The 22169-nt window shown below is 34.9% G+C and overlaps 1 protein-coding gene across 4 annotated transcripts in view; it reads left to right on the forward strand.

The window, feature by feature from the left end:
- LOC123554482 (neuroligin-4, X-linked-like) overlaps positions 1-21755 on the forward strand; it is a 413210-nt gene extending 391455 nt beyond the window's left edge. For all 4 annotated transcript variants that reach the window (XM_045344680.2, XM_045344678.2, XM_045344679.2 and 1 more), the window contains exons 2-6: positions 5402-5551; positions 7274-7465; positions 11351-12149; positions 14648-14763; positions 15996-21755. In XM_045344680.2, the coding sequence (XP_045200615.2) occupies positions 5402-5551; positions 7274-7465; positions 11351-12149; positions 14648-14763; positions 15996-17014 (2276 nt within the window). In that variant the 3' untranslated portion in view covers positions 17015-21755. The remainder of the gene's footprint in view (positions 1-5401; positions 5552-7273; positions 7466-11350; positions 12150-14647; positions 14764-15995) is intronic.
- The last annotated feature ends 414 nt before the right edge of the window (positions 21756-22169 follow it).

Consider the following 22169-nt stretch of genomic DNA (forward strand, 5'->3'; position numbering starts at 1 on the left):
TGAATCTTCATATTTTTGATCCCACTAAGATACGGTATAGCCGTTCTCGCATAGCGTAGAAAGGTATTCTGTCAACACTTTCTTTGCGCAAGGTTCTGCGAAATCGATTTGCGCACTTTGTTGGAAATTCATTAGGCTGATTGCAGAAGAAAGCGTGAAGATAAACTCTAATGAGAGGATTTTGGTAATCTTAAACGTTTCTTTTACTAATTGACAGATGGATATACGTTTTTTGTCGTAACACGAGATGGATGTGGTCATTAGTGTAGAAAAAAAGATTGAATGCCATTTCTTAGTTTATTAGCTTTAAATATCCTTATTTAGGAATATCTGCGGCCAATAGTTTTCGTCACGAAACGACTTAACAGCACGCATTTTCAATTTTATACAAAAATGTCAAGAAATAAAGACACATGCTCATTATGTTTTGATTTGGAAGAAAGATGTTATCCAACTCTCTATGAATTTAAATTTGTTTTGATCGGATTTTATTTCAATTGATGCAAGTTGTTATATTAATACGGAAGAAAATATTTATCAGAAATCTCAAATTGTTAATCTCTGTTTGAAAATTGTTACAAAAATTAAACTTTCTAAAAACTTTGCTCTCAAACATAATTCTCAGCGACTTTTTAATGGAATTTCATATCAACAGTGACAGTTACTTTTCTTTTCGCTACATAATCACACACAAGTGGTTTTATCTTTAGCAGATTTGCGACCCATTTATTGGCGGCAATTACGCCGAACCGATGCTCTAATTAATTTTACTGATGCTGACTGCAATTTCCCCTTCTAAGATCTAGACAGAGATGATGAGTTTCGCCTTGAAAAATCGTTTCTACGACAAACAATTAAGTTGCTTTTAAAGTCACGTTTTCGTACAATAGTATCTCATGGCAAGTTGCAATAAATCCATTATATTTCATCCTAAGAACCATGTATCAACAGGGCACTAGAACGAGTCAACTGGTCACGCAATAAGATTTTATTGCAGGCAGTATATGGTCAAAATAAAACTATTTATTGCAAAAGAAAAGAAAAGATGATCAGTATTTCTTTCATCCAGTTTTGTAAATTGAGATGAAATAAGAATAAAGATTTACGTTAGAATTAGATGCAAAACAAGGATATACGTTACGTTAAGGAACGTAGTCCCCTAAAAGACCAAACTCAATACAAGTGTACTTATTGATGACAATAGAAGGCATGCTATGTAAAACTCAAAAAATGCTCTTGTACATTTGTCAACAAAACAAATATAATTTCGTATACAAATATACCTAATGTCTTTAGGGAAGGCAGAGCATCAAGACACCAAAGGTCTGACCAAGCTTTAGGGAAGACAGATACCAAAATCCACCCAGTCCCGATATGCTTTTGGTACCGTGTCAAACACAATCACACGTCCTATAAAAAGCAATCCATGACTGACTGTATCTGTTATCAAAATGTCTAGTAATAGCAATAAGGTATATGGTTCTTTTTTTTTCTGGCCAGAAACGTTACAAATCTTTGCATATGTACATGGAGGCGAATTACTATTCCTCGCAAATTTTGTATACCGACACGTTTTAAATAATCCAATCATGCTGCTATCTCTATTATGCCCGGTCCTATCATAGCATCATAAACTACAAACAGAATAATATAAGTGAATATTTCTTACACCATACCTCTGGCTAATTCCCAACGACCGACTTCGATAGGTTTTTGCCACCTACTGAGAACAATAGATATTGAATTGAAGTGACAGTAATTGCATCAATATACGACGGACAGACACAGCATATTTTTCGTTTTGGAGATAAGGTATGAAAGGTATGATAGTGTCCAATACAAAAATGTTGAGGACATCGAATGTACGATTATAGTTTCTGCTTTTACAAGCACCATATATTATACATAATTTCGGTAAACGCTGCACAAACGGTTATTGTTGTTGTGATGTGTGGAAGAATTAATCGTGAATGTATCTGTTTAGCCCTCTGCGCCCGCAAGTGCCACCACCTTTACTATTTTAATTAACGACAACATTCAAAGGTTTTGAATTAATATTCCATTGTGTATATATTGTAATATGCATTACACAAAACCACACATTGATTTAATTTCCTAAATAATCTAATTAGCTATCTGTATAACCAACGTCTGTGCAAACATTACATCAGTTTCATCATCGTATTTGGCAGACTCAAAAAGAAGGAAACGCAAACTGAGCTTCCTATTCATATTTGAGCCGCGCCATGAGAAAACCAACATAGTGGTTTTGCGACCAGCATGGATCCAGACCAGCATGCGCATCCGCGCAGTCTGGTTAGGATTCACGCTGTTCGCTGACGGTTTCTCTAATTGCAATAGGCTTTGAAAGCGAACAGCATGGATGCTGACCAGACTGGTCTGGATCCATGCTGGTCGCAAACGCACTATGTTGGTTTTCTCATGACGCGGCTCTTTTGTTAAAAGTATTTCAGAAACAATTTTGGAAATATAGTGAGACAAATTGCAATTTACTGATATTAAACGATTTAATTATAAAATGAAAGACGTAACCGTCATTTGCTCTGTCTAAGACATATGCATACATGTAGTTTAAGAAATAATATATCTCATTTAGTGATTTGTCGCTGAATAAATCATTGTTTGAAGTTCAGATGCGAAGGAATTATATCACGAGGGCGCAGCCCGAGTGATATAATAACACGCACCTGAACGACAAACAATGATTTTATTCAAGAACAAATCACTAAATGATATATATAATGTTCGATTCTAACACGTTACCAAGGTCTTTAAAGTATATCTTTGACGACATTCATTAAATATTTGCCGTTTTCAATCGGTTTCTTTTCCAGCGCGTCGCTATGCCGTTTGATGCTATGACGCAATAATTGTGACGTCAGAACAGTGAATTGTTGTATAATAATTCACTGTTTTCAGCCTTCTTTGGTTAATAAGAAAATGAATCGGATCGTGTTAGAATGTTCGATAATCTGTTTCACTTTATAATCAATGAGTAATTCTGATTAGTTTGAACGTTTAGAAGTGTAAAAGTAAAGCAGGTGTGTGTACGATCTTACATACGAAATGTTGTATTTCATACCCGTGTGGTAATGCTAATGCCAATACAACGTTCACTGTTGAAGAGAGGACATAAAATTGATACAATCAAACAATCAATATGTCTTTCTGTCATTAACACATGATTGTTATAATTAAATTGCAACATGTCAACCGATGTACAACATGTTGCATTTCGCATCAATCACTAGACTGGCTCCCGTCCCTGTGTTCCTATGTTTGTTCTTATTTACACACACATATATATATACATATATATATATATATATATACGTTTATTCATTAAGAGGAAAGTAACTCCTGCAGGTTGTTTCTACATTGACATTTTTATTGCCCCTGGCTCCGAAGGTTCAGCCATCAGATAAAATGTGCTATTTTAGAGGCTTAAGATTTTCTTATTTTGCTTGTAGTATTTATATAAAAAAAAAGAACCATGCAGCCAGAGAGCCAGGCTAATCAATCACCAGTACAGCCGACATTGTTTCATTTTTATCTTGTTACATTGTCGTATATAAAGAAATGGAAGTCGGTCACCTCGATGATATATTTAGAATATTATAAGAGTTAAAGCTTACAGACTCAACACTGCATTTTTTTCGTCATATTAATAGATGTGGTAAGGTATTTCTGCACGTGTGATTTAGTGAAGTCATTTACACGTAAAACGTTGGATACAGACTGACTCGGCACATGGAATAGAAAATAATCCTGAGATTTAAAGGAACCCCGTCCGTAGATTTAACAAAACGCAACTTAACACTATTTTTAAAGGAACAATAGTAATAATAAAAACGTTGACAGGTGACAAAATTTCAAATAGTGTCTTAAAATCAGCTTGATATGTGGGATTATTTTTTGTCCTAAAGTGTGCAAATATCCCAAGATCAGGCGCATGAACCTATACCTTTCATTTTACTATATGACAGGCATCATGTTTACTTGCGTCTGTACACTATTCGCTAAAAGTGTAGTCAAAATTATGTTTTTCCATAACGCTCATTATGAAAACTTGCTTCAGGTCCAAATATTTCAAACAAGTCTAGCAAAAATCAAACACAACGATCACAACTGTTATAAGCTGAATTTCCTTCTCATTTTACGAGGTTTAGAATTCAAAGTTAAATGCACAATTCAGTGTAAAAGTGAACACCTAAGCAACGAACACCAAGGTTTCCAATACGAAACTGTGTTAAATTCTTTAAATTCCGCCTATAGACTCGGGGTTAAAGTTTTTTGTCGGTCATACATGCTAATACATACTTGAGAAAAAATGTGTGCAGTAGTCATAAAACTATGATATATTATCAATAGGAATTAAGAATATTAAACAGTAGCAAATTAATACTGTTAAAATCTTAATTTTCAACATTTTTTTTTTGTTATCTTACATCTTCAGAGGGCTTTGCCTGTAAGACTTTTGTTTGTTTCCAGAACTCTACATCTATATTTTATGTTGCACGTGCTTAAGTATACGTAAATAACGTCTTAAATGCTGGGTGTTGAAAATATTTTCTGCTTCACTTGACATAAACGTTTAACAAAGATAGTATAATGATGCATATAACAGGTAGGAACTTCCCAGAAACGTAGATTGTAAATTTACTATTGCAGCTTTCCCCAGACTCGTACTGTACATTTGATGACGGCAGAGCTTGTGTTCTGTCAAACGAATTAACTTTCAACGTTCGGCGAAATATCAAATCAATCATTTGAACATTACGAATAAAATACTACAGTATTAAACCATGCAAAATATATCAAAGAAAACACGAAAAAAGAAATTATGACAGCTACGATATCAATCAAATATTTCCATATAATTATATCTACAGTTTGAGGCTCTGACGATTCATTTAAATAAATTCACTTACTTCAGTCTCTGGATTTAAAAAAAAATAAAATACTAGTATGCAATTCGTAATAGTTACTCCTCCATAGTTATTGTATAATACTGTAGTTTGTTAGATGATTGTTTGTTTGTCTATTATGTTCCCATGACACCATATCAATAAACTGACTACCATGCATGGTGATGAATTAGGTGCCAATCTCCTACGCAGCAGTGGTCGCTCCTTAACAGATCACGATCAATTTTATCAAGATTTTGATAAATCGTTTAATTCTTCATTTGATGTTTGATTTTACTTCTTGAAATTATTTTAGGTATTTTAAGATATTTAACGCTAATGCGTGTGGTAAATGGTCACGTGGTATTGGTGAAGTAAAGCTAGGGGAGACAATCGTTGCGCAAGCCTGGGTGTATTTAATGTTGTATCTGTTCTATTCTGTTCTGTTCAGTGGAAATATTATATATTTTCAGAATGGAACGAGACCGAGAAGCTTCCGGTAATGATTTTTATTCATGGCGAGTCGTACGAAGTTGGAACAGGCAATGCTTACGATGGAAGCGTTCTTGCAAGTTACGGAGGGGTAATTGTGATAACTGTCAACTACAGGCTTGGAGTTCTAGGTATGTCCACCACTTTTCTGTTGAGATTTTATTGTGTAAAGAGCATTTAGCTGATACATCCATGATTATAAAAACGAAACCTTTCAAAATGATGAAAACTGTGTTTTGTTTTAGTTGGGTTCAACATCACCAACACAAGTATAAGTCCTTTGGTGCTTTTCCAGCGTTGATGGTGGAGGAAGAGCCCATGTGGTTCTCCGTGCATTATGTCACCACGAGCGGGCACCTGGGTAGAGCCACCTACCTACCGTAAGCCAGCTCATATGAAGAATTCAGCGCCCCGAGTGAGGTTCAAACCTACGGTGAGGAGCAAGTGATTTTAAGTCAGCGAACTTAACCGCTCGGCCGCAGAGGCCCCGACGAAAGTTCTTCTGCAGTTTATTTTAGCACGTCTAAATGTCGTTGATTGACATCTAACAAAAATAATAAAATAGGTAAAATGAAATCAAATATAACGAAGAAAGTTTAAGTAATCATCAGTGGCTTTCACGAAGTTGACAGAATTGATATACATGCATGTGTAGTAATTCCTAGAATATACATACAACCGTCTTTGGCTAATATACGTTGACACTGATATCATTTCGCCCTCATCTCTGGTTAATATTGAGAAATTGGCAGATACTTGCGGAAAATTGACTAGTGCTTGTACAAAATTTAAGTTAATATGTTAGATAACTGAATGCCGTTACATAGCTGCAATACTGTTAAAATGGAACTAACCAACGAAAACACAAAGTGTCCGCTATATATAAACATATCTTATTTTCTAAATAAATAAATACTGTTAAAAATGGAGCTAAACCAGAAACATACAAATTGACTGCTATAGATAAATATATGTGATATTCTAAGTAAATAAAATAAATCAAGGTAATATATTATGTAAGATTCTACTGAACTGAACCATTATCAATAACGAATTGCATGGTGTTTTTTTTTTTGTGTGTGTGGAATATCACGATTCATATTGCAATAACTGTAGAGAACGTTTGTCTTAATGCATATATGCAAATTAATTGCCATTCTCCTTATATGATGTAGCAACGATCTCTAACATTCGTTCGTTCCACAGGGGCTGCTATTTATAAGATTCTAATTTGAGAAATCAAATGTTTTTTCTGAGACTGCTTGTGGGTGTGGGTTGTGCCAAATAAAAATAATAATTCATGCATATAAAAAACAAACCAAGAGGCAAATTATTTTACTTTCTTGAAACGCATGCGTCACATATATCGTAATTGCGAGTGTCTTTGTTTAACCACAGTTTACAACAATTCTAAAATAAATATGTCATTTCACGTAGTTTCCAGTAGTACTTTAGTATTTATTGGAGGATTTGTAAGACCTTGTATGAGATGGGAAACACATTAAAACTGGACGTTCCCGTAGCCAGTGGGATTTGGCAAACGTCATAATGTAATTATTGTTGATGTAATTCCTTCAGGAATACTGTCTTTATATGTGTGATATCATACACACGGGATAGAAGATTTCGATAAAGTACAAAAAAGAACTTGTTTGGATTTGGTATTTCAGAGGAAAAGATACAGTTTAACATAAAAGAAAAAGCCTGATGTTGTATGGAAAAATCGTTATGCAATATTATAGTAAAAGCCTATTTGTCTTGTTTGTACAGATATCAGTTATCTTCAATGACATTAGATTCATACTGAATGTTTAATAAGTCTTTCAATAAAATCATTCTGCTTTTCTTTTCAGGATTTTTGAGTACTGGTGACTCTAACGCCGAGGGAAATTATGCTCTGTGGGATTTGTTGGCAATACTGTTTTGGGTGAAGCAAAATATTGACCGATTCGGCGGGGACGCAGGCAGGGTCACGCTGTTCGGACATGGTCACGGCGCTGCATTAGTGAACGTTCTTCTTTTTACCGAAAGTGTCACAAAAATGAGTAAGTAAACAGCCACTTATTATCTATATAATGTTAAATGGGATAATCGGGTGGTCTATGCAAGAACTACCGGGCTAGTCGCAATGTTTCGAGAAAGTGAGTACAACTTGGTCTTATAATGATTTCAAATTTTACCTTTTTATAGCGTTTTATCTGAAGTCATCGCGGAATGCTACGTTATGTGAAATTGCATAGGCTTATTTACGAAATCATAATAAAAAGCAGCAAATTTTGATTGAATATATACACGATTAATTCTTTCGCTGCTAACTATACGAAGGTAACACATAAATATTGTGATATTCTCTTCTTAATTGTCACGTCCTCTTAGTCTTTGGCATAATCCCTGTAAGAAAATTTCTCATAGTCTGCTTTAAACGGGGTGCAATTAATTCCTAAATTTACTAAAGCACATTTTAGCATAAAACTGCTGTTCTTGTCACTTTTTTGTGGGGAGGGGGGGGGGGGGGGGGGTATTAACAGGAAAGAAAACATGTGTTAACAGAGAGATTCTCGCGCTCACGTGCTGTTAAAACACATTTTTATATATGCGCGTTCCGTGGCAAAGCGTCAACGCATTAGGCCCCAAAACGGATAATTCAAAAACAAATGACGTCTACGTGAATAAACAACGCAGACATTCCCGTGCTTTTCATGGAAATTTAATGACGTTGGGGGATAATTTATTCATTTGTTAGTTTTTTACGCGTTTTATGCTAGAATAGCGTTAACACGTTCATTTAGTGTTGTAACATCTTAAGAAACCCTCGGGCTCGGGCACTTACCAATCCTTCGGGATTCTGCAGATGTTATAACACAAAAAATACATGCGTTATCCCTACAACGTGCTCAATGTGAGTTAGAGTTATCACTTCCCCCTGTCCGCCGACCGTCCAACCAACCGTTGTGAACATGTTCTTCCGGTTCCTTTAAAGCTAATAGATAAAGAAATTTGTCTTTGACGTTTCTGGGATGGTCCTTTTTATAGTTAGTTCAGTCTTCAAACGACATCTCCCCCTGTACCACCGATTTTGAAATAATTTCAAACAAGTAATCTATGGGTGACAAGGTAAATAAGACTTTTCTGACAAAACATAGCCGCTAGAGGGCTTCATCACCTTTTCTGTATGTATATAGCGGAAATGTTTTAAAATCTGTCTTTTCGGCTTTAAAGTAATTTTACACAAATGATCATTGGATGACTCTTCATAACAATTTTTCAAGGTACATGCATTTTGATTCTCAGACAAACCTTGCCACCAAATTAAAACAAATCTATAAACAGCATCTGCTCCTACATCAGAATTTAAAATAATTTGATTGTAAATTTCTTGAGGGACCAAAATTATCAAAAGCTGTCTAGATTTGTAAAACTCAATTTTGCTGGTGTTTCATTTAGTTTTCCCTATATGTCTATGTCAAATTTAGCAAATCTCCTGCTTTTGATCTGATTGGCAGTATTGAAACTAATTTGACAGACAATTTTCCATTGTATCTCTTTGAGCTTTGAACATTTTTTGCGATATAGGGCCATATTGGACCTCTTGTTTTTATTAAGCACCATGTATGAACAACCTTGGGTATATTGCAACACTTTCATGCACTGAAAAGGGTGAAATGTGATTAATGACTAGTATTTTATCGACGAATATGATAAAATCCAACACAACACTGCAGGGGAAATGTTCCTGGATTCATTCACATGATCATTGCTTCGGCATTTTAATACATCATGATAGCATTCCGCGATTTTCAGATCAAACCTTATGTAAAAATGTATTGATACTCAACTGCATTGAGGCAAACCCGAAATAGCCAGAAGTTTTAGACCTAACAAAGTATCGCGCCCACCTCGGGATTTGGCGATCAACTGCCCCTGCTGGACAACTAAGTATTTTTATGTTAAACAGAATCTCAGGAGGACTCTAAACAGTTATATATTGCCTGCCCACTCAGCCCAATAAGAAGAGCGCATATCTACGAATCGCGGGGTCGTGAGTTCGATCCCCGGGCGAGGCGCATGTTCTCTTTGACGATTTGATAAATGACAATGTGTCTTGAATCATTCGTCCTCCACCTCTGATATCAAGTGGGGAAGTTGGTAGTTAGTTGCGGAGTACAGGTTTGTACCCAATCATCGAACCTTGGTTCCGTTGGAAAACGGCGCTCAACGAAAAAAAAAACAAAAAAAAAAAACCAAACATTACTGACAAAGCAATTTTGTGTAACTAGTTTTGCAGTCGCTCCTTTTAGCCTGGATTCTATATAGAACTGAGTAATGTAATTTCAGTATCGAGGTTCCGGCAAAATGTGATTTACATAAGACTTTGAATTTTAATGGTCTATAATAGTGCTTATCTCGAACAGAGTTGAAGGAATGTACACCAAATAATATTTAAAATGCAAAAATAAGAATTTCATTTCCGTCAACTGTTCAATTTGAACAATTGGAAACATTGTCAAAATCCATAATTTACAGCTGACTTTAAAACAAGTTTGTACAATAAAGGTTCAGTGGTTAATTCACGATGTCTTGATTTAAACCGTTCGTGCTCTATAATCCCAACAATAATAATTCGTAAATACAAACGCGCATCATGAGGGAAATCATTAAATGCAAGTTTAAAACGATTGATAATTTTAATGAAGAGGCTTCGTACATAAAGTTTATCCAACTCGTCTCTGAAAAGTTTATCCGAGCTCGGTAGCGCCTCGGGTGGGTACGATTTTTCTGCGACCTGCAGTAGAAACTTCTGTTCAGAAAGACAGTGTCTTAATTTTCTCTGTTTTACTGTTATTATATTCAGTAAAATTATTTACTGTGTAATAGAATTCGCCATAGTTGAATATTACTATATAAAACGTCATTGTTATAGCCAATCTAAACTTTTTCCATTGTTATAAATGAAAATTGTTCAGCCTTTTTGACGACTATTTTATTCCGTTCTGTCACATACCATGCTATTGAGCTGCTTTTATCAAAGAATTACGTTTGATTACGTGCTTATTTTCCAGACTGCTTTACTAATTTACATGATAATGTAAAACGAACATTTATTTTTGCATTGTTATCTAAACTGCTAGTTTTACAAAAAAAATCCAATTCCTTTGTGAGTTTGTCTGCTGGAAACAAATAATTGTTTCAACAGTTTCTCAGCAATATTTCTTCTGCGTTGTGATTGACAGATATTTAACATATATCTTGATTAAATACAAACGCTGTCTGAATTCGATCTACATGGGTATTGATCCGATACAAACAAGGGCACAAGGTTGACTGATGTAGGAATAGAAATCTAGAACTTCGCCTGATGTTTTAAGTGTTATTATTTTTATACGTTGTTTTAATAACGTATTAATACGCCGTTACTTGTATATAACAAAACGTTGATCATTATTGGAAAAATTGTTAGACCATTTTTTTAACAAAAAGGACTTTGTACTATTCATAAACTGTGCAGTAAGATTCAAGTGGTTATATAGTTACATCTCAAAAAATGCTATTGCTGCTGCGGAATTTATGAATACTTCGATATTCAGTAGTCGCTTGTATACTGTAAATTTACTTGTCTTATATTACAAATCCGCTGAAATATTGTACAATTAGGTTATCTATCTTGACTAATTAAGTAAATTACATTCCGTTATTCGGTTAAATTTTTTAAAACGTTAAATATCATTTAGCCGAAAACAAAGGACAAAAAATTAATCAACCACCCATGTCGATAGATCTTGTGCTGATAAATGTTTTACTTAAATTCCAAATTTAAAGCGTCCATTAGGTAGAAACCTTTATTTTTTTTTTTTTTTGAAAACCAACTTATTATAGACTTCTACTCAATCTTATTCCCCATTTGAACATTTGATTTTTATCTTTATTTTCAGATTTATTTAACAATGTGATTCTCCAGAGCGGGTCTGCTTTTAGCACATGGGCAAGATCAATCGACCCAGCTCATTGTGCCAAACTTATAGCGCGCAATGTAAACTGTTCACATGCTGTCAACAACACAAAAGCTTTGGTCGACTGCTTTAGGGAGCGCACTGTCGATGAACTGGTACGAAGTGTACCAATGACGCCAAAATACTACACATGCTTTGCCCCAAGCGTTGGATCCGGAGGAATATTCCCTGCGGGACATACCTTAGAATCCCTCATTGATTCCCGGCGTTCAAAGTTTGCGAACACGAAGATAATGTTTGGCCTAACACGAAAAGAGGCGTATTCGTACCTAAAACAAGAGGAAATAGAAAAAGGCATATCAGAATCACGGAAAAAGCAAATATTAAGAACTTACGTACAAAACGTATACAAGTACAATCGACAGAAAATATACGACATTTTGCAACACGAGTACACACAATGGGACAGGCCAACAGACAATTATACAAGGCGTGATGACATCATGGACCTCTTAAGTGACGGGCAGTACAAGGCACCACTGATAAAAATGGCACAAGAACACGCTAAGACGGCTGATACGTACCTATATTCTTTCGCATATTCTACACAATCTGAAGATTTCGCTCAATGGTCTGGGGGCGTACATGGGGACGAACTGCCGTACATATTTGGTGCTCCTTTGGTTGGAGGCTTGTCGCCGTTTCCTACCGTTTACACACCACAAGAGAAAGAACTCAGCAAATTCATGATGCGAATGTGGACAAATTTTGCTAAAACCGGGTACGTATCCATAAATATTTCGTGTGAATCATGAGAACACGCGTTAGACACTATATTGTAACACCCACGATTCATGCGTGTACGTTAACAGTCACTTGCAAGTACAGAATATTGCTCTTCTGGCAAACTTGCAGAAGTGAAATACTGTATAAAACGCTGAGTAAACCAATACTACATAACTAAAATGCAATACTCATTATAACGCGAAATGATACTAGAGTTCAAGTAAAAACGAACACTTATTGACAAGACTTATTGATTTGTAATTTGTTTAAAGATGATATTTCTCTAGAATTAAAGTTTGATCATACTCTGAACATTAGAACATGAGTTTTGTTTCTACAACTATCATTAAAAGATCTAAATTAAGAAAAAAACATATGTCTGAGTCAGGAATCGAACCCGAGCCGTCTCGGCAATAACAATTTCCCGCGTTTTTAACCAATACACTACTGACGAACGCGTATCTTACAACCGTTAAATATAAAGCAGTTTACATTGTAACTCCGGTACCCTGTTACAATTGAATTTCAATTCTGGGTGGAAAAATTAGTAACAACAGCTAATTCTCATGTGTTTCCATAACATAAAATCTGTCATTAAGTAAGTTTCAAAGCCCGGGTATCCAAAAATTTTCTTTTCGTTTGTTTTCATACGATCTGGATGTCAGTACCTTTATGCAAAGTATTTTTTGAAGCAGAAAAACTGCAAGGCAATGGTAATTTGTTGGGATTGTCGTATCCGCGTTGTAAAGTAATGCCGGCCTGATATGCTTTATTTTCACACTAGCATAGACTTCGATTAAAACGGTTCGGTATTTTTGTTACTTTTTTGTCAAATTGTCTTGAACAATTAATACTGGTCCCCATGAGTCCAGAAAATAAATGATAAAAAAAAAACATTCCAGATATTATAACAGTCCCCTTCCGGGCGTAATTATTTAACCAAAATGTCAATGTCGTGAAGTTTGTTACATAATTGTCTTGCTAAGAATGTTCCGATATCTTTACACTTTTTAGGGATATTTTGGATACCGTCATACAATATGCTCAATAATGCATTAAAAGTGATAAGCTGCCACTGACGTATAAATTAAGTGCTATATTAAATGTTTAACCTTAAAATATTAAGTGCTGTATTAAATGTTTACCGTTAAAATTTTTGTATTTAAAAGGTTTCTTGTTCAGTAAAAGGTTAGAAATTGAATTTAACGGCAAGTAAACGTGTCCTTCTATATTATACAGTTGGAACGTGGTATCTCGAATGAATTCCAATTTACATCAAAACCAAAATCGACGTAAAATGTTATTTTTGTACACGTGTTTTCGGGACGGGACTTGAAAAACGTCTTCGAGATATCCGAAATTTAGAGATAAGCAAGTTCGAGATATCGAGTTTCAACTGTATATGAGCCGCACCATGAGATAACCGACGTAGTGCATTTGCGACCAGCATGGATCCAGACCAACTGCATCCGCGCAGTCTGGTCAGGATCCATGTTGTTCGCTAACTGTTTGTCTAATTGCAGTAGGCTTTGAAAGCGATCAGCATGGATCCTGACCAGACTGCGCGGATCCAAAGGCTGGTCTGGATCCATGCTGGTCGCAAATGCACTGTGTTTGTTTTTTCATGGAGTGGCTCATTTTATTACCTCTGAAGAATAGACTGGATCAATTCCAGTTTTATTTTGCTTCATTGAGTTCTATGATCCCAAAAGCTCTCAACATTAGTTTTAATCATTCGATTGCTGCTGAATATTTATATTAGTTTATAGAAACCTGCTTCCTTGAAATGCTAAATTTTCAATAATGCCATTAGAATCTGTAACCATACCTTGGCTAAAGGAGATATTACTTTTGACATAAAGAATCTATTGTGATTATGACTTAATTCAAAAGTGAAATAGTTTTAAGAGACTAAATTTAGTGTTTTGTACGTAAATATATTTTAGTCTTTCTGTTACTTTCACAGTAATAGAATTCCGCTTAAGCCGGTGCTAAGAATCAAGAGGGTTGTTGTACATTTCATTACCTCTCATGAAACAGACCGAAACAGACCAGCTATTGCTTGGTTGCTTTCTATGTTTTCAATGAAACTTTCCTATTGATTTTATTCCTTATCGTTGCCTTTGATAACTGTCATTGACCAAGGAAGTTGTTTAAATCGATAGGTATATGATTTAATCACTCTTTTCTAATTCGATGTTGCTCATTGCATACCTTGAGCGGTCTTCTGCGCATGTCCGGAAGTGAATATCAGTTGGAGCGCACGGCAAAAATACTGAAATACTTGCATGTCCGCACGCATTTAGTTTATAATATGTATACTCTACTGACTAAAGCTTAAGCTTAGTATTAGCATGGTTAAATATATATATACATTAAAGATACTTGTCATTCAAATCGCTTGAATCCGGTATATACCGGAGTCTGTTATTTATACAGCGCTCCATGTCTGCAGTGAATCACAGCCATCTAATTCATGGTTCTCTTTTTCAGCGATCCGAACTTACCGGAGTGGGATAACGCAGCTCAAGACCGTAGTGACTCTAGTTTCTTTAATGAAGAAAGATGGCCCAAGTACAACTCGAGTTTACAGTCGTTTTTGCATATAAGTAAATACTTCATATTCAGTTTTCAAATTTAGTGTTACTGTATGAAATAAGGGTTTCTGAAATATCCTGCCTAGCTATACCCCCACAAACGAAGTTTATGGGGGTGGGTAATATAGGAGTGAGCTTGTCGGTCGGTCGATCGGTCTGTCGGTCGGTCCGTTGGTTTTCATGGTTTTTCGACTTTGCCTACAAACCACCATTTTTGACATAGGTATGGCCCTTTTCTTTAAAATTTGCCAAAGTTCTGTGACAATGCCGTATTGTGGGGGTATTATTCGTCACTCATGTAACAGTTTTAGTTGAAAGTAAGGAAAATGCACAGTTTTATTTGCTGATATATACCAAAGTAATTGAAACATTAAGGAATAAACATATGTAATATCACAGTACACGAAGAAATGTTTCGTAATGTATGTTAATGAAATAATGATATATACATGCAATATATCAGCATGTTTAAAGGTTTATTATTCTTTTTTATTGAGACACCGCCTTTTGGCGGAATACATAAAGTGCATGTAGTCGCACTGTCTGTTTGTCTGTCCGTATCCGGACAATTTTTTGTCTGAGTCATACTTTTGAACTATTTAAGAGATTTTATACATTTTCACACTTGAGAAAATGCACAGATGCCTCTACCATGTTTACTTTTGTTATTTATCTCCCTTTGTAAAAAGTATTCAAAACCCCCTTTTTCCTGAAAATAATTCCGAAACTATAGGAAGGAGTTTGCTAACCATATACACAATTACAGAGTACATGGAGATCCAGTATAGTGTACAAGAACCAGAACCAGAACTCTGCCTTGTTTTTATTTTGAATAAGCGTCCTTTATAAGAGTTACTCGCAAAACTAAACTTAAAAACTATCGAAGGGATTTTGTTAAACTTTCACTAAATGACAGAGATGATGCTACGAAAGTGCACTGTACATCAATGATAAAATAACGTGCCTGCCACATGATTTACCTACATTTAAGCCTTTTTATGTTTGTCTGGCTTATACGAGTGATTAGGTTGATATTTTACACAATGATAGAACACACTGGAGATTTTCTTACAAAATTATTCCGCTCGGCCAGAGTAGCATAAATATAAGTATCTTTTCCCCTGTTCTTACATTATGATTGATTAGTTTCTTCCAAAGATGATATAGATCAAGAGCTCTCGTCTATAGTCCATTTTAGTTTGATTCATAAATGATGTAACAGTATGTATGTTATTACTTTTCAGGTCGGAAAGGCTCAAAGGTGAAAAACTTTTACCGTGGTAAGGAAACAGCTTTGTGGTTAAAGCTAATACCTAAGCTGAATTTTCCAGAAATCAACAGTACTGATGCTTCGCATGAACTCGACAATGCCGAAAACATGTCAACATTTGACGATCCAACTAGGCTAATCAGCAAATTTCACTCTATATTCCCTTCCCCACCACCGCCGCCATACACTCCACCATACACTCCGCCACAGAGTGACCCTGCGTACGTTACAACTGAGGACGATATTTATGAGAACCCAGGAGGAAGTTTAGAGAGCACAGATAAACCTAAAAGTCACCTAAACAACCAACGCGCTACAACAACTGCTGCTGGTCCAGTTGTTCCAAAGGTGGAAGGATCCAAACGCGATGATTCATCAAATAATGTTCCATTGAGTATAGTCATTGCTGTAGGGGCAGGAATTCTGTTTCTAAATATTTTAATATCCGCAGTGACCTATTTTCAGAGGAAGAGAATTGCTAAATTAAGAGAAGCGAATGCACAGAATTTAAACCATCTCAATACGGGAGATGTACAAGACAATAGAAATAGTAACACTTATCGAGGGCGTGGTGGGACGCCTGAGTCTGTAAATCTTGTGAATACTTCAGAAACATTACAGCAACCGAAGGTGGCTTCTTTAAATCATAAACCTGTGACAGATTCACCTCCTGTGTATACTGCCATATCAAAACCCGTGGTGCCTCCACAGGGACCAGGTGGTTATACATATAGTGCATTATCTCAAAAAACCTCATCACCTATGCATTCTCAAAATCAAACAACTTCATATACAAACGTTAATCCGTCGAAAGGGCCTCCATCCGAAAGTGGTGGAAGCCAGGCCTCGTCGCGGGGCAGTGATAACATAGTAAGACCTCACGGACATAATATAACTCCGGATCGACCGTCTCCGAAAGGAGACCCCAGAACAAAACATATAGTCCGAGGAAATCCCCAGGTGACATCGAATAATGCCATTACTATTGTATAGCGTTCACAGAAAATGTTGATTGTTTTAGAAAGTGTTCTGGTTGTTTAATTAATAAACATGCACGTTTAAGCATATCATTTTTGTCCCTTTAGATAAAACTTGTATAATTACGTTTAGAGCACAACAGTTTCAACTTCATATATACATACTTATAAATTTTGTTTGTATAAAAATTGTTTTACATTTTTGCAAGAAGTTTCTAAACACGATTTTTCCGAAGGATAACACGGATATGTTGTCTGCTCTTTGATACATATTTTGTTTGTATAAAAATTGTTTTACATTTTTGCAAGAAGTTTCTAAACATGATTTTTCCGAAGGATAACACAGATATGTTGTCTGCTCTTTGATACATATTTTGTTTGTATAAAAATTGTTTTACATTTTTGCAAGAAGTTTCTAAACACGATTTTTCCGAAGGATAACACAGATATGTTGTCTGCTTTTTGATATTATTTCATACATATTTTGTTTCGATATTTATTATATTTTTTAAAATTTTTGTGCAGATTTCATGAAAAGTGAAATTCTCTGCAATATTTAAATTATTAACATTATCTGTATTTATATTTCTTAGTTACATTATGTAACTCTTTTTGAAAAAAAAAAAACAACAACAAATAAGTATTAAAGGGTCTGGTCTCCAAGTTAACATCATATTATTCTAGTCGTCAAAAAATTTCAAAATGTCGGTCTCAGTATTAATTGGGTCGATGATTTACGCCTCAGTAAAGAAGCAGGTTTAAATTCGCTCTTTCGCATTATAATCTGTATTGCGCATGGAGCAGGGTTAAATTCACTCTTTCCCATTATAATCTGTATTGCGCGACCAGAGTTTTGGTATTTTTCTACACCATTTACATTTGTACATGCATCTATAGATAAGTATTTCCCGACATTGCTTTTATTTTTTTCTAGGACACGGTGATGGACATCGTTGTTATCTAAAACTGAAACACGTTGCCGTAACGTTTAATTTAGAACACACTGAAATTCATTGAGGTCACTTTTTATCTTTTATTACAAACAAAAGAAAGCATTTTCTTAATTAAATGAAATAAGTTTTAATCTGGAGGCGTGTCCCTTTATTGCACATTGTATTGTGATAGTCCGCTCCGTATTTTTCTGTACTCTCTTTAGAGCTCATTTTTGAATCAGACGGTAAATGTACTTTTTAGAGCTCATTGTTGACAGAGACGGTAAATGTACTTTTTTAGAGCTCATTGTAGATAGAGACGGTAAATGTCCCTTTGTAGATATCTTTATCTGTTCTACTGCAATATTACCGTAAACTGTCGGCTTGCTTTTCGTGGTTATTGCACTGATACTTGAATCTGGGACGCTTATCAATATATTATTCTATATATGTCCTGTTTTCGGCTTTGAATTTGACGCCGTTTTCCAAAAGTATTTAAGTTATGTAACAGCGGGCAGTCAACCTAACTATAAACCAGTACGAACCTGTTTTTCGCAAGTAACGGTCAACTTCTCACATGCATCAGTGCTGGAGAACGAATGAATTCAGACACCGTGTCTTTTAACAAGGCGTGATGGAGAACATGAAGACTCCTCGCCCGGACTTGTGAACCGTAGACATGTTGTATCACTATTGAGATCAGCTGTGTATGTATGTCCTTGTAATACAGTTCCAGCTTAGACGGGGTGTGAGGGGTTTTGCACTTTCCATTACCACTCATGGACAGACACAGTAAAACGAGTCTGCTAATAGATGTGTTATTATTCAGTAAAGCATAATGTGTAAATCATGTAAAGAATACAATTGTTTCACACATACAAAAGTATTTAAGCTGCGCCATGAGAAAACCAACACAGTGCATTTGCGGCCAGCATGGATCCAGACCAGCCTGTGCATCCGTGCAGTTCGCTTTCAAAGCATATTGCAATTAGAGAAACCGTTAGCGAACAGACTGCGCGGATGCACAGGCTGGTCTGGATCCATGCTGGTCGCAAAACCACTATGTTGGTTTTTTCATGGCACGGCTAATTTATTCTGTATATTATCTCATAGAACAGTGATTTTACTCTATTGTGCACTTCATTTCATAGTTCTAATGGGAACATTTGGTATAATTTAGCTCAAACCATTGTATAAACATGAAATGAAAAGAAATCTTTTTTGTTTGACATGTAAGATCAAAATATAGTTTACTCCTGAACACTAATTGTAACTTTTTATGAGAGGCTTATCTGGGACTCATTCATAGAAAAAGGTTTTGAATTTTCACAAAACAAACACATAGTATCTAAAACAATGTATTCATAACGTTAAAAGATATATTAGAACCAGATTTATATTTGAAAATATGAATAGTTATTTCTTAGTATCTGTAAAATCCAGAATAAAAAGTGTACTACTACTAAAACCCTTGAAGTTAATATGCTAACAAATAACAGTTATACATAAACTTTAACCCTGCTATGTTTCTTAAATGGACTTGTCCATAATTCAATATGGGCAGTACCATTTATTATTCAAAGGGGTGTTCACTGAAAACTTACTGACTGAATAGCGAACAGCGCAGACCATGATCAGCCTGCACTGATGTGCAGGCTGATCTTGGTCTGCACTGGTCGAAAAGGCAGAATAACTTGCCGCCAGCAGGCTAAAGGTTAATTGTGAATTTAGTTATACAAACACAATAAGTTTATCATATTTTGTCAGAATAATTCTTTTAATGAAGAGTTTCTAATTTAAAGTTAGTACCTTGACATAAAGTATTTTAATGACACAGATGATGCACTTAGATTACAGATTACTTCTAGAGAATATTTCTTCATGTGCTCTAACAGATGTTCACAATTTAATTTTCGTCTTTGCTACAGTTTTGCATGTTTTTATGTTACTAGTAGATCTCTGGACAATAAATTTTAGAATAAAATGGGTATGACACTTTGTGATATAAATATTTTGTAAATTGTTTTGATTGGAGTGAATTTATATATCATTTAGATAACTAGGTGTAGCACTTCTAGATAACATTCATATTTTGATTTCTATTTTATCTAAATCGATGTCAACAAAATGACATCGGGAAATTGTTTAACTTAATTCAAATAACATCCATTTTGTACATTTCCATGCCACATTAAAACAGCACATCGACAATCATAGACGGAAACATTTTAAAATTAAAATCCCATTTCAGTTTGGAACTTATATTAAATTTATCTACGGCGAAATGAATACTTTTTTTTTTTGTAATTTTGAATTTTTCTAAACAAGTTGCGTTTTAAAATAAGATTAGTATAGATTGTAAACATTCAAGCTGTTTTTGGTGAATTAATACGGATTTGTATCTGTCGTACATCATAGATTTTTCAGGGTTTCTTATCAATGAGTTTTCTTTACAGTCTTAACCTTTTAATTTGTTATATGTATTCATACATGGATATATCAGACGTATTGTTTGATAGATTTCAAGCTCAATTTCAATAATTTTCTGATGCCATGAAGGTAGTTCATTATTTGAAAATATTTTTTATTATAATGATTATTATTCTTTTCACATATTTAGTTAAAGAAGCTACTAGTATTACATGACAGAACATTTACATGATGATTTTTCGAGATAAAGGTTGATTTAATGACTCTTTCTTATATTGTTTTGAAGTTGAGAAATAACGTAAACTAACCTTAAGCACATTATTGTTTACGCTTTCAATGTAACTGATTTATAAAACTAAGATAGTGTTTCAAATTATTTATATGTTATTTTATAATATAATTGTTTTGTTCATATTCATATGTGTATATCTGGTGTAAGTATTCATTTTAAACAGATGATTCTATTTATTTGATCAACTTAAACGGGTAAGCTGGTTTTAGTCCTGTCCTAGATGAAAGAATACACACTTGCCTTTGTTAGCAAGTGCGTACAATTGGAGAAAAATGTTTTTTACTGAGGTTATACGGTATGTAAGAGACTTTTAGCAATACTGGATTGAAATGGTTTACCTTTCTAGCATAAAACTGCAGATGTTGTCACTTTTCGGGGGTGTTTAAACAGGGGAGAAAACAACTTTTTATATAAGCAAAGTGAGAACGTCATTCGGCCCTAAAACGGATAATTCAAAAGAAAATTACGTCAACGTTAAAAAAACAACTCAGATATTCTCGCGCATTTCGTGGAAATTTAATGACGTTGAGTGACCGTGTATTCATTTATCGGTTTTTACGCGTTTTATGCTAGAATAGCGCATGTTAGCGCATGTTTGTTTCGTGTTATAACATCTGCAGAATCCCTTGGGATTCACGAAACACGAAACACATGCGTTTTTCCTACTTTGAAAATGATTCCATAAGATGTCAAGGTGCACGTAAAGTTAAGAATTGGTGACGGGCCTTATTTGCAGCGTTCATGGCTCTTTGTTAAGTTGCGTACTCAGATACTCGTTATTTAGAGAACAACCACAACTAATATGTTTTTTCTCTCTAAAATATAACACCACAAACACATACAAAAGTATCCTTTGTTAAGTTTAAAAAGGTATCACTGTAACAATTGTTTGTAAATCAACTAATTACAGAGCGAAAACTGTTTTTATTTTGAATGTTCAAGATTCAAGTCCTATAAATAAATTTCTTACAAGACACCCATTTATATATTGCTAATGAATGCTCTTACATTTTCATATTTGATTATTCCCATTTTATCAGTCATTTTTGTCATGTTGAATAGAATACTTTAAACATGTTTTGAAATAAAAGAGATGTAAAACATGTATCAGTTTCTTGTGAAAACCCCCGATGATTTCTGGTGATACCAGCTGATTGTTGACGTCACCACAGTTACGTTGTACGGAACTTGAAATGTCTAAAGGCTTGCAACATCTGGTTGTATATAACCATTAAACAAGAACTGCAAATGAGTAATTATAGTTATTGTTCGAGGAATAGGCCTTCATGGTGTTTATAGACGTGTTTAGGATTTGTGAACCGAGCGAGCGTAGCGAGCGAGAAATTCATACTTCTCCCAGGTCTATTAACACCATGCAGACCAATTCCTAGAATGATAACTGACTTACCTACATGCTCCTCTGTTTTAAACAGTTAGGATGGCTTCGGGTTTGTGACACGTTATGTATATTTAATAAAAAAACCAAATGAATAAAAGAAAGAACAACACAATTTGCT

The sequence above is a fragment of the Mercenaria mercenaria genome, chromosome 7, assembly GCF_021730395.1.
Source record: "Mercenaria mercenaria strain notata chromosome 7, MADL_Memer_1, whole genome shotgun sequence".
NCBI lineage: Eukaryota > Metazoa > Mollusca > Bivalvia > Venerida > Veneridae > Mercenaria > Mercenaria mercenaria.